The sequence below is a fragment of the Cololabis saira genome, chromosome 11 (assembly GCF_033807715.1).
Source record: "Cololabis saira isolate AMF1-May2022 chromosome 11, fColSai1.1, whole genome shotgun sequence".
Taxonomy (NCBI): domain Eukaryota; kingdom Metazoa; phylum Chordata; class Actinopteri; order Beloniformes; family Belonidae; genus Cololabis; species Cololabis saira.
In genome coordinates, this window is record NC_084597.1 from 5085753 (window position 1) to 5100165 (window position 14413).

General features: G+C 38.6%; 1 protein-coding gene across 1 annotated transcript in view; it reads right to left on the reverse strand.

Moving 5' to 3' along the window:
• The window catches only part of brinp1 (bone morphogenetic protein/retinoic acid inducible neural-specific 1), a 296156-nt gene that overhangs the window by 86291 nt on the left and 195452 nt on the right, over positions 1-14413 (reverse strand). Inside the window, exon 4 of the mRNA XM_061733573.1 lies at positions 5143-5312. Coding sequence (XP_061589557.1) covers positions 5143-5312 — 170 coding nt within the window. The remainder of the gene's footprint in view (positions 1-5142; positions 5313-14413) is intronic.

Sequence of the window (14413 nt, forward strand, 5' to 3'; positions counted from 1 at the left end):
ATAAAGTAGATTAAGTGAATGTCATTGACCAGGACTAAAATCGAACAAAACTGGAATATAATTCTGTGTAAAGTGCATGGAGGTGACCTTTGTTGTGAATGGACAATCTACAAATAAAGTGAACTACATCAAAGTACATTGTAAAAGTGCCAAAAACTGCAGTTACATGATTTTCCACTTGAGGCTGTCACGGAGTAGAAGTCTATTCTAATAAAACCGATGTGCATAATTAAATCTATGTGAGTGACTGATGATTGCTGAGACCAGTGAACAAACACGGAGCCTTTCCATTTCTGTCATTCCTTTGGAAAGAAAAAATAACTACCCCTCCATGTGTCCATAGCTATTAAAGGAGCTTGAGGCAGGATTTATGAAAAAAATGCATATACGTTTTAAGTTTTCTAGTAATGTCAGATGAAGTGTTCCAAACTAGTGATGCACCAAAATGAAAATTTGTGGCCGAAACCGAAACCGAAAATAATAATAAACACTTGTCCGAATACCGAACAATACCGAACATGGTTCTTCGCAGTTTTTCATTTATTTTGCCAATTTTTTCACCATTGCATAAATCAAATAAATTTGATTTAGGCATGCTTTTAAAAGAAAAAATTCTTTTACAAAATAACATAAAAAACTGAACATTTTTTTAATTTCCCAGCATTTCTTAAATAGTCCAGCAGACATTATACCAGCAAAGAACAATAACTTAAAATAAATAAATTAGCAAAATACATTTTTTGGCCATCTTTGAGCTTACGTTAGGCTTAACTGACTGAACATTGTAACATAGGCCTTAAAACAATAAAAATGCATTAAAGCGCTCAGGGTTTTTTATCATTTCAAATGATAAATCAAACTTGTAGCTGAAAGACTTTGCAGATGTGCCCCCTCTAGATATTTGAGCAGAACATTCATTGCAAACAGCCATTCTTGTATTATTCTCTGCCACTCTAAAATACTTCCACACTGCTGACATGTTTGCACCACTTCACTTCACGCTCTTCCACGTTTGATTTCGTCATCTAAACGCACCTGTAATAGATTGATTTATGTTGTTTTGGTTCCACCTGCTGGTGAATGTTAGTTAAATTCTTATGTGGTTAGTTTTTTGTTGGCCAACGAGTTATGTTTGTGGTGCAACAGTTACGGAGCGGCCAGTCTATTTCCTTATATTACAACGCCGTTATTAATTATTCGTTTTTTTTCCCACTTATTCCACCGAACACTGAAAGTGTTTTTTTTTGCCATTTTCGGCCGAACAATTTCGGTTACCGAACAATTGGTGCATCACTAGTTCCAAACCAAAAAGAATGAGCCCTCTGATCCAGTGGTTCTCAAATGGGGGTATGCGTACCCCTGGGGGTACGTGAAGGCACTACAGGGGGTACGTGAGATTTTAAAATATACATATATTTAAAAAGTAGCATCCATGCAAAAATCCTTTAAAAATAAATATTTCATAAATAATTGAGGAAAATATAAGTTTAAATACATAAAATGAATGTTATCTTCAGGAGTAGGCTATTCAACTTATTATCCTAAAACCTGAGAGTATCCCCCACACCAGGATGGTTCCACCTAACCTGTCAATCACCTGGCTTCACCTGTCAATCACTTGGACCAACGATGGAGTCGTGGTTGAAGCATAGCAGCAATATTTTTACGTTTAATAAATCAGTTACTGATGGCACAGTGCTCTGTTTTAGGTCTTTTTTTTACAACCAAAAGTGCTTTGCGCTGGTTAGGGGGTACTTGGCTGAAAAAATATTTCACAGGGGGTACATCACTGAAAAAAGGTTGAGGACCACTGCTCTAGTGTATCTCTCCGTTGCCTTGAACAGGCTGTGTGCTGCAAAACGTGCTGCAATTCGGTCCCGAATTTCCCGTGCTGTCCTGCGGATGTGACGTCACATGACGCTGCATGCGCGTTCTCCCCGTTCTCCCGTGCCGGCTTCACTGTTGGCTGCAGTACCCCCGACGGCCGTCGTGGTGAAGGGTGGCGCTAGAGAGTCTCATTTCTTAAAAGGAGCCTTAAGCTCCTTTAATGCCAACATTGATGAATATCATTAATACAAATTATTATTGTTATTATTAATAATAATGATTATAATGATAATCTGCATTGAGAGTTAATGATGAGTTAAAACCCACATTAATCCAAATGTATACAGAAGAAAAGACACCAAGGATTAATTACTGAAACATGGTAACAAGGGAGGGATTTTCCCAAAGTCTGGCCTATTTGATTTAGCTTGATGTTATTTATATTTTACAGTTATTTCACAGCCCAGATTCCTGAGACAAATCCGCCTCCAGATGATGGAGAGAACAAGTAGTTGAAGGCATGAGGATCACAGAGTTTCCACTCACTTTTTGTTACTCATTGATTGACAGATTTGATTGTATGTATTTATCTGTAATGAGGAAATTTAAGCAGCTGCTTAAATGAGCAGAAACAATATTGCAGTACACCAACGCCATACATGTAGGAACATATAATTATATACAGTGAATGGGTGTGTGTGTGTGTGTGTGTGTGTGTGTGTGTGTGTGTGTGTGTGTGTGTGTGTGTGTGTGTGTGTGTGTGTGTGTGTGTGTAGAGGAGGGTTGAATGATAACCTTCAAGCCCAGGCATATCTGCTTTCATTAGGTTGAAAGGCTTTCATTTATTTTCTGAGGCCGGCTCCTTAAAACTCACATAATTATCATTTTTCAGCCGATTCCAAGTGAAGGGTTTATTCAGAACAGCCTCCAAACTTTCGCTTCACTCCAGAATGTTACGTTTGGAAACGCTTATGTTTAGAAATGTCTATTAAGTTGATGTTAATTGTTTTAAATCAAGCTTTACTGAAAAACAATGAAATGGTTAGTTGATGGATTCTGCCGCTTCAGCATTTATCGTCACACTCTCAGTCGTCTTTCTTTTTCTTGTTCTTTTCTTAACCCACATCCTATATTCCAAAAATAAAATGTATACAATATAATATAATAAAAAATATAATAAATATAATAAAAATATAAAATATATGCAGGCAGTTTATTTTTATTTCATTTGTTTTATACATGTTGATATTGTGCAGACCTCTGTTAATAAAGGAACCTGTGTGACATTTGGCACGAGGCTTTGTATTAAAACTGACTGTTTTTTTAATGGTTTGCCTCAGAAAAAATGAAGCTAACAGAGATGCTATGCTATAATGCTTTGGGGGAAACCCCAATTATGTCACAGAAAAAATATAAATATATATCGAGTATCGCCATTCAGCTAGAAAATATCCAGATATGACTTTTGGTCCATATCGCCCAGCCCTAAGCTGCTGGTCTTTCACCTCTTTGGCACGTAACGTCCAGACAGACGTGTAGAAAGGATGGGCCGAGAAGATACAAGCGGCAGCTTCTTTATTAAGAAGAACCCAAAGACATCCAGCCACTCTCGCTCATTCACAAGCCACACCTCCTCCAGCCAAAACCCCCCGGCACACAGGCTCCTGTCACTCCAGGGTGTTGCCCCACCCCGTTTTCCTTGCTCATCCAATCACGCACCATCTTCAGCCCTAGATACATTCAATATTATAATATTGATACAGAAAAGAGCGTTAGAGCGTTAAGGATAATTAATAGATCTGACTATTATAAACCAACAAATAATCTTTTTATTAAATATAATACCTTAAAATCCCATGATATAGTAGAGCAAAAAACTGTTTTATTTGCCTTTAAAGCCCAGCAGAAACTGCTTCCAAACTACATTCAGGATTTGTTCCAAATAAAAGAAACCGCTATGACCTGAGTGGGAAACTCATGTTTGAGACGACGACAGAAAGAACTAATATTAAAAAGAGATGTACATCAGTTAAGGCTAGAGAAATTTGGAATAGTTGTAATAACAACCTAAAAATGTGTCGGTCTATCCTCAAGTTTAAGAAATTGTTTAAAGAAAATACTGTAAATAAATATAAAACACTATAATTATAAAGTATACTATCAAAAACATTCTAGAATGTGAAACGTCAATTTTATATTTTGTCTTACTTATTTTTGTCTTCTTTATGTATTGTTTGTTTCCACCGAGTAAAAGTTAATGTCTCATATTTCTGCTGATCATAAGAAAAAAGGGTCGGCACTATAAACTAAGGCTTCAGCTGCACCTTTTCGGAAAAAGAAATGTTGTTTTTTTTCTTTCCTTTTCATCTTGTTCTGCAAAAAGTGTGTACAAGCCGAAATAAAGATTCATAACATAACATAACATATAACCCACGTAAACATGAACTACAGAACCGTACAAATACACAGCTGAGCACAGATGCAGGAACGCTGCAAGTACTTAAAATCCAGGTCCATGAAAGAGACTCCCAATGCATGTTGGCAGATATGTTCACTTCCTGTTTCCTTTTCGATCTCGCCCCCAGCCCTTGCTCCGATCCCCCTCATATATATGTAAAAAAAACAAAAAAGCTTCATACAATGATGAGAAAACTGGCTTATGAGCGTCTGGCCTGTTGTTGCTGGTAAAGTATTTATATTGAGAAGAAAAGAAGAGAACAGTCTCTATATTAGAAGGTATAATGGTATATTTTGCATGTGGTGTGTTTATGTGATTACTCTTTTTTGACTTTATCCTTAAAAGTGATATTACAATAGTGTTTATGTGCTGTTTATGTAATTAATTTGCTCTGTTTGCAGTCTTGACCTTCATCTATGAGCCAATTCTCCTCACATTTGCTGTAATAATATAGTAAAGTATTTCAGACGGCAGATTTATGTATAACAACTACATTGTTTGTGCAGTTCTTTCTTACAACTGTACATAGAAATATGTTTGTTTTTCAGCTTAATTTATGCACCATCTGTTATTGGTGGAGGTGAAAGAAAGGTGACAGATTATATTATCGGCTACTTATTTTTAGCAAAAGTTGCAGGAAGCGAAATACCCAAAAAAGCTTAAGGAGAAATGTTACGTGTAGAAAATCTTGGAAACCAGAAATCACTGCTGATGTGATGTGAAGCCAAAGTCTCCTTCCTCAAATTCTCTCTACTGTCTAGATGTATCCAACGATCAATCCTGTTCTGTTCACCGCAAATGTATTGATGGGTGCATAGAAATATGTGCTCGTCTATGTGTGCTCAAAATACACCGACCTTTATGGCGTTGGTGGAAATCTGGATCTCATGCAGCTTCCTCATTGTGCCGTCACGGTCAATGAAGTAGGATGAGGCCAACTGATGAAGGGCCTCCACATTCTGAGTAGTGTTGGCAAGCTTCCTATCCAGCTTGTTTTTGGCCAGGAACATAGTCAGTGCTTCCTCCCCTGCAGGCAAAAATAACAACTATTAGAAAATGTCAGACAGTCATAGATTGCATTGATTTAAATGGCCCATTGGAGCTAATGTGGGTTTGTGTGGTTGCTTGTCTGCAACGGACTGGCGACCTGTCCAGAGTGAACCCCTGCCGTTGAAAAGAAAATAGCTAGGATAGGCTCCAGTAGGGCTGGGCGATATATCGAGTATAGTCGATTTATCTCGGCTTCTACTCTGTGCGATGTACAAAATGACTCTATCGTGAATATTCGAATATACATTTGCTTTTAGCCGCGGGCGTTAAATTACAGGCTTTTCTCGCTCTCTCATCTCGTCTCTCCTTCTCTGAGACATAAAACAAGCACACCCTGTTACACATGTCAGTCACGTGCTGTCGTGTGTGCATTATCATTGGCCCCCGACCAGCTGCAGGTGTCGGCGCTGCGGTCCGGGACCGCGGGTCACTTCCACCCCGCTTTAACTTAACTTTAACTTTCCCAAACTCGCCTGTTTGCGCCGTGAGCTCATCTGCGCAGTTGCTACGCGCGACGGACTCTTTTCAAAGCTAACCGGTTTAGTAAAGACGGGACACTCCGGAGAGCCGAGGAGCCACTCAGCGTGACACGCGCAGCCGAGCCTTTAGACTGATTTATGGTTCCGCGTTACACCAACGCAGAGCCTATGGTGTAAGTGCGCGTCGCCGCGTACCCTACGCCGTCGATTTAACGGGGAACCATAATTCAGGCTTTTCTCTTCCAGAACTGAGAAACGTCACCTAGTGTTGCTTAAATGTGGCCACATGAAACCAACCACTATCATCGAAACCAAGTCAAACAAGACTATATGACGTCATATTTCTAAAAGTAAGTGAAAGTGATGCAAAGTAAAGGAGGAGAGGATGAAACATTGCAGTCCCTGCACCTACAATTTAATATAAAGGTGCTCTAAGGGGCCCCTGCTGCTCAGAGCAGCTCATCCAGGTAAAACCTGGTAAAACCAGGTACAAGTACAAGTGAAAGTGATTTATTAACAGAGGTCTGCACAATATCAAAATGTATAAAACAAATGAAATAAAAATAAACTCCCTGCATATATAGAATAAAAATGCTTCTTGAATAAAATAAAACAAATATCCCTTTCCTGCATAACAATTAATTTAAAATACACTGTACAATTAATACAATGTAGACAGTAACAGGCGGACTTTTCCACTGAGGTTGACAGTTGTGCAAATAACAAAACATTTGTGCAAATCTCAAATAAAACATTCAAGTCAATTTGTCACAAAATAAGCTATATCAAAATCATAAAAAAAAAAAATATATATATATATATATATATTTTTTTTTTTTTTTAATAATCAATATTGACGATATTGTCTTGTACCATATCACGTTTGAAAATATATTGATATATATTAAAATCTCGATATATCGCCCAGCCCTAATATGTACAATGAGAAGAGGATAGGGCTGAGAATAGATCCTTGTGGGATTCCGTATGAGAGAGCTGCACTGGAAGAGGACAGGGGAGGACAGAGAAGGTATGGTATAAGAGATAAGTATGACGTAACCATTTCAATGCCGTGCCGTGGATACCAACATAATCGTTTAAACGAGAAAGGAGGACCGCATGGTCCACTGTGTCGAGGCTGCTGTCAGATCAAGCAGGACTAAGACAACAGGACACTTGGCATTCACAGACCTTCAACAGTGCAGACTCTGTGCTGTGCCAAGTCCTAAACCCAGAGTAGAACTTCTCAAAAACAGAATTATCCTCAAGAAATGACTGTAATTGTATAAAAACAACTTTTTCTAAAAGCTTAGAAAGATTGGAAGCAGGTCTAAAATTTGATAACACTGCAGGGTCAAGATTAGGCTTTTTAAGACGGGGCCTGACTACAGCATGTTTAAAGGCAGCTGGGACATTACCTAATCTAAGGCAGGAGTTAATAAAACCAGGAGACCGGGCCCCACAGTATTAAAAAACATTTTCAGCAGTTTGTCAGGAACAATATCCAATAGTCAATTTGTGTGTTTAACAGATTTCACTACCACACAAAGAGAAGAGAGGGAAACTAGTTCAAACTGGTCAAGCACAGCAGAATTAGCTAGGGCAAGAGGTCGGCAACCCAAAATGTTGAAAGAGCCATATTGGACTAAAAACACAAAAAACAAATATGTCTGGAGCCGCAAAAAATGAAAAGTCTCGTATAAGCCTTAGAATGAAGGTAACACATGCTGGATGTGTTTATATTAGTTATAACTGGGGGGAGATTTTTTTTCATTCTGCACTTCGAGAAAAAAGTTGAAATGTTGAGAAAAAAGTCGAAATGTTGAGAAAAAAGTCGAAATGTTGAGAAAAAAGTCGAAATGTCGAGAAAAAAGTCAAAATGTCAAGATTAATGTTGAGATACAATCTTGAGAAAAAAGTCGAAATGTTGAGAAAAAAGTCAAAATGTTGAGAAAAAAGTCCAAATTTCGAGAAAAAAGTCAGAATTTCGTGAAAAGAGTCAGAATGTCGAGATTAAAAAGGAAAGGAAAAAGGAAAAAAAGGAAAAAAAAAGGTCAAACTTTTTTGAAAAAGCTCCAGGAGCCACTAGGACGGCGTTAAAGAGCCACATGCGGCTCTAGAGCCGCGGGTTGCCGACCCCCGAGCTAGGGCGACAAGCAAATCCGTATCTGTGCTCATAACAACACTCTCACCGGTGACCTTTCTGACAGAATCCACTTTGTTAATAAAATAAGGCAAAAAATTCTCACAGGTGGCTGTTGATACATCAGTCACAGCAGAAGTGCATGGGTTAACAAGTGTGTTCAGTGCATCAAATAACACCTTTGGACAATGATTGCTGCCAGAAATAATACTAGAGAGGTACTGAGATGTTGCTTCATGTACTGTACAGCGTTCTGATAATCCGTGAGACTGTTGGACAGACTAGTGGTGGACTGTATAGCGTTGGTTCTTATAGTCTTAGCTACATCGGCCCCCAGGGTGTCGGTTAGGACACAATCACAGGAGAGTAATTCAATTTAGATAGTTTACTGAGCAGGTGCAGGCACAGGTGAGTTACAGGCATGGAATTAGGTGGACTGATGATCATCCGTCAAAACCCTGGATAAATGTGCGTATATGCATGTGTGGTTCTGCATAATTCAGACAGGAATGGAAACCATAACGAGCATAATTAATTAATACCACACTCAATTTACTCCACCAGCCTCTATATAAACCACAAATAAGGTAAACTACAAATTGTGATGGAATAAAAAGTATCTATTAAAAATAACCTTAAAAATGACCTTAAAAGTGACTGGAGGTTTAACAATATATCGTGCCACGAAATTTCGCGATACAAAAACGTCACAATACGTGTCGTGGAGGTGACAAAGTGTATCGCAATATTGGGTTATTAATATTAATCTATTGTGTTGAGTAGTAACGCACATCCGACCACGACCGCGCAGACCAAAATCTTGCTCCACTCAGAAGAAACTAGTCCCGTTTTCCGGTCCCGTTTTGAGCTCTGAACTTTTACTTATGTAAGGCTGGTGTAGAGTTAAGCTTTACCTTATTAAATTAAACCTTTTTCGGGTCGTGAGTAGGATAAACACGGGACAACTGTCCGCTCAACAGTGTAGGATTTTAGAACATCAACACAGCAGCTAGTGCCGTACTGTGGCGTATCACTCCGCCCAATATAAAACAGACTAATCACTACAGATAAACTGACTTGTGTCATTATAGTCCCTGATTTACATCACAATATAAAGAATATATTTATAAAATAATGAACCCTGAATTACCAAAATAACCTTCTTAACAAAAATAAATCTCCTTTTACACTTATAAGGTGAGCATGAATTAATCTTTTTTATGATGTAAAATTGTATGTATTTATTTACTTTTATTTATTTATTTAATTTTAGTTGTTAAATTTCTGGAAAAGAAAAAAGTCAAATCATACATGAGAGAAACTATTCAGTTTGTGGCTAAATATTTGTACTTGTATGAAACTGAAGATCATAATGCAAACCTGACATTTACTTTTAGTTCAGTTTGTGGAAAATGGTTGGCCTGGCTTTCTCTTTAAAACTTAAACAGTTATAAAGCATTACAAACTGTAACAATAGGGCAAATGCACAGCATTGTTTTGTATTTTGTGTCTTTCAAATAAAAGACATTTTTTTCCAGTCATATGTTCCTCATGCAAGGTTGTTAAAAAAATACTTCTATAATATCGAATCGTATCGTGACCTCAATATCGTGTATCGTACCGTAACGTGAGATTAGTGTATCGTTACACCCCTAAAAGTGACTATTAGGTGCCAAATGCCATCCTAAATAGAAAGGTCTTCAGTTTAGACTTCAACTGAGACTGCTGAGAGTAACTCCGGTGGTAGTCTTGGGCCAGCGACTGCAAAGGAACAGTCCCCCCAAACCATGATCTAGTCCGTGGTATCTCTAACAGATGTGGGCCAGCGGAGCGTAAAGCTCTGCTAGGTCGACTTAAAATCTCACTTAGATAAGACAGGGAAAGGCCATTAAGAGCACCAAAAGCAAATAATAAAAGTTTAAGATGGATTTAAACTGCACTGGGAACCAGTGCAGAGAATTCAGCACAGGTGTGACGTGGTCATGTTTACGGGTGTTAGTTAACAGACGAGCAGCAGCGTTCTGTAATGTTTGGTTGACTCCAAAGCCAAGAGCATTACAGCAGTCAAGGCGAGAGCTGATAAAAGCATGAATGACCTTCTCAAGGTCACTACGGCTTAAAAAAGGCTTGACTTTAGCGAGAAGTCGGCTCTGACTACCGAGACGATCTGTTTATCAAATTTTAAAGTGCTGTCAAATGTCAAGCCGAGATTTTTGACCACATGGTTAAGGTGAGTGGCCTGCGGACCAAGATCTGAGACAACAGGAGATAATGTACTACTGGAGGGTTTAGTCGGAGTAAAAAACTGTTTTACTCTCGTTTAACCAGAGGAAATTGTGAGACAGCCAAAGTTTAATGTCCTCTAAGCATCTGTGAATGGATCCTAGTGCACTCGATGATGGCAGAACTGGTAGATAGTGTGAGATTAATTAAACTTCTGAACAAGTTTGTCCTTATGAAAACTACCAGAATCGGAATCAGAATAAAGTCAGCTTGGGGAGATGACTGTTTTTCACATTCTTATCACATGTTAGCAGAGGACAGGGCAGCACTTCCTGTGTTCCGTCAGGGGTGTCGACTATCCGACAACTACCCCATTGTCAGTTGAACCATCTGTTCAAAACCTCCAACAAAGGTCCTGTTTTTAGTTGACCCCTTGACCCTTTGTGTTTTTTAAGGATGTCTGTTTGTTTCTGCATAACACAGATTAGTTGCTTTTTAACTGAACTGTCACATGTGTGTTTTTTACCCCCAAACATCTGTTCATTGTCCATTATCTATACACTGACAGTCTGTTTACCAAATATGGTCGTTCCTGTCAGTTTTTCAATAAATACCTGATGCAAAGAAGGAGCAAGCAAGCATTTCGTCGAGAGCCAGAGAGCCATGTTGCTCTGCAGGGCTCCGACTTTGTTTCCCTTCTGCGCAGAAGGCCTGAAAAATCATTTCTAACAGTCTTTGTGTCTTTCCTAAGTTATTAATTTATGTATGTTGATTTAGGAACCTAACAGATATATTTGCAGATCCTCTGCATACAGATGAAAGGAGACATTATAGTGTGAAATCCTAGTGGCAACATGTATAAAGTACTTAACTTAATCTGATATTTCAAGTTCAAAGAAGTGCGTTCATCAAACAAACCACCTATTACCACAAATGTCCTTTTTTTGAATAATTTTGGATTATTTTGGTTTTGGAGCAGAGAAGGCCGTGACATATAAGTCAAAAAATCTTTTTCCAAAATCCTCCTGTCATCACAGCGGACATTTGACAAACAAAAGAAACTCCATCACGCCCCCCCCCCCGGTGTGTTCTTAACCACTTAAATAAATGGGAGGGTCTAAAAGTTACCAAAGTAATATTAAACTGTTCTAAATACAGATATTATTTACAGATTTTGGTGCCAAAACCAGCTCAAGTATATTCTAACTGCATGGAGAAAAAACTAAATTGATATGAACGTATGATTTACACACATTCAACATAAATGGCCACAACAATATTCTTCCTATGGAGCTTTTAATATAACACATAAGCCATATGGTCTGAATACCAAGGCGAGCAGTTTTAGCAAGAGAAACTGGATGCCCCAGTTTTCCAGGAAAAGTCTCCATATTCGCTGCCTGATCCCCAGCTGGCACCATCCCCAGACATCTCCCTGGATTTACCATTATCGGGCTGGCATTATTTCCAAGACACCATCTAGTGATATAGAAATGTTACCTCAGTGCCACTGGAATTTTATCCTGTGCAGAAACAAATACACATCGTTTTTATTTCCAACAGCCCCGTGAAAGAGATGCCGAACAGAGTTCAAACACAGAAATAGAAAGTAGCATTTTAGATAGTTGATATGTAATTCTGGCCCAGAATTAGAGGATCAGCTGCAGGTGGTGTTATACCCACGTGGAACAAATTCCACCAACTCAGGAAGTTTGCATCTGCTTGTTTGCACTGGGGCACTGCACGCTATGTCTCCAGATCAACACAGTTACTAATGTGTTTTTATCTAATGACCTGTAATTACTCATACTACTGGTTAAATCAAATTACTGACCTCCCTCAAAATCTTTATTCATTTCTTTCCCATTAATTTCATTTTTGATGAAGGATTTGTTGTGATTTTTCATATTCTTATGACATTTAGGGTGTGATTATACTGTGTCCTATTCAGTAAATTCTTCAGATTTGAAGGGGATTGGATATATATCGTGAACCAAACACCAACTTCAAGTCGGAGGCTGAATTTCTCATCAAAGGTTATATATTTTGCATCACAACCTGTATAGTTACCTTATCATTAGAAATAAATGACTTAATAATGCAATATATATATACTTTTTAGGTTACTTTTTCGACATTCAGTCACAATACATGACTGGGAGAGGACTTCAAAAGTTATTTTTAAGAATGGAGGACCACAAGAGATGAACTACATTTCGTAGAAGTTACTGAAAGATTAATTTAGGCTGGAGGAATTAATTAAGAAAATATTTTAACTGACATTACATTTCACTACTGTTCAATTATTTCAGAGTTCCTGACACCACTATTGTGTTTTAACCACCTAGGACAGTTCAACCCATGCCATCCTGGGGCCTCATCTATAAAGCTTGCTTGCGCAGAAAAAGCGCCTGAAAGTTGCGGAAGCCGCCATCTACGCAAAGCCTCGGATCTAAAAAGAAAAAACTAACCGATGGCTGCCGCTCCAAACCCACTACTCCACGCCGAAGAGGAAAAAAGAAAGTGTTCTGATTAAAATAAGGAAAGTTGGACTACCAACAAGTATATAACAATTGCGTTCATAAGGATAAAGTTTAAAAAAAATAAAAAAAAATTAAAGAAATTGTCTCTTCTCCCCGTGTGTGTCTACCTGTCATGCACGGGTACTTGGGCGCATGTTGTTTACTTTTAAGCCGGAATTATGGTTCTGCGTCACACCAACGCAGAGCCTACGGCGTAGGGTTTGGCGTAGGGTGCGCGTCGCCGCGAACCCTACGCCGTAGGCTCTGCGTCGGTACGACGCGGAACCATCAACGCACACGTGGATGTCAGCGCCGCAGCTCCGCTTCCTCCCGGCACCGGGGCTCGGCGTGTCCCTCCGCGGTACTCCCGCGGAGTCCCGCAGCCCCAGTGAGTATTTTCACCGGACATTTTGACCGGAGAGATTATAAAATACCGGACTTCGGCATATTTTACCGGTTATGTTATGTTCCCTCGTTTACTTTTCTTCTTCTGACCCGTTAGCGGCGCTTGGCAACCAAGGAAAATGAGCATTACCGCCACCCTCTGGATTGGAGTGGTATAATTTTTCTAGGTCGCCAAGTGGCAAGACAGCCAAAAATATGTCTCGCCACAGCAAAATCTAGGTCGCAAATGGCGAGTGGCGACTGCTAATTTCAAGCCCTGGGTTTCCCCCAAAGCATTATAGCATAGCATCTCTGTTAGCATCTCTGTTAGCATCTCTGTTAGCATCTCTGTTAGTATCTCTGTTAGCATCTCTGTTAGCTTCATTTTTTCTGAGGCAAACCCTTAAAAAAACAGTCAGTTTTAATACAAAGCCTTGTGCCAAATGTCACACAGGTTCCTTTATTAACAGAGGTGTGCACAATATCAAAATGTATAAAACAAATGAAATAAAAATAAACTGCCTGCATATATAGAATAAAAATGCTTCTTGAATAAAATAAAACAAATATCCCTTTCCTGCATAACAATTAAATTCAAATACACTGTGCAATTAATACAATGTAGACAGTAACAAGCAGACTTTTCCACTGAGGTTGACAGTTGTGCAAATAACAAAACACTTGTGCAAATCTCAAATAAAACATTCAAGTCAATTTGTCACAAAATAAGCTATATCAAAATCATTAAAAAAAAAAAAAGTATAATCGATATAAACGATATTGTCTCGTACCATATCACGTTTGAAAATATATCGATATATATTAAAATCTCGATATATCGCCCAGCCCTAGTGTAGAGTCACGTGGCTCACTTCATCCAGTAAAACCAAATACTATGACTATAACTAGCTGTTAATCGATTGGTTTAAAAAGAGGGTATTTTTTTTGTGGTTTCATAAAATCACCCAGACCACCCTGGTCCCCCAGATACACCAGATATAAATCGACAACAATGACGACGAAAAAGACTAATAGTCAAATTTTAGTCAAAATTTGAGGGCTTCAGTCGACCAAGAATTTCTTTGATTGATTGCAGCCCTACAAAATACGCATTCAGGAAGATATTTCTTCACTATTAAATGAACCAGTATACATGCAATAGGCTATTTCTAGAAAATTATGATAGTTCTCAGTGATCTACAGAATTTGGCAAGGATTACCTTTCAACCATAATAATAATCAAGCATTAAGAATAGGCAACTATTGTTGGAGGAAATACTCTGCCATCCTGACACACAACCACACGTACCACAATCTATAATATGAG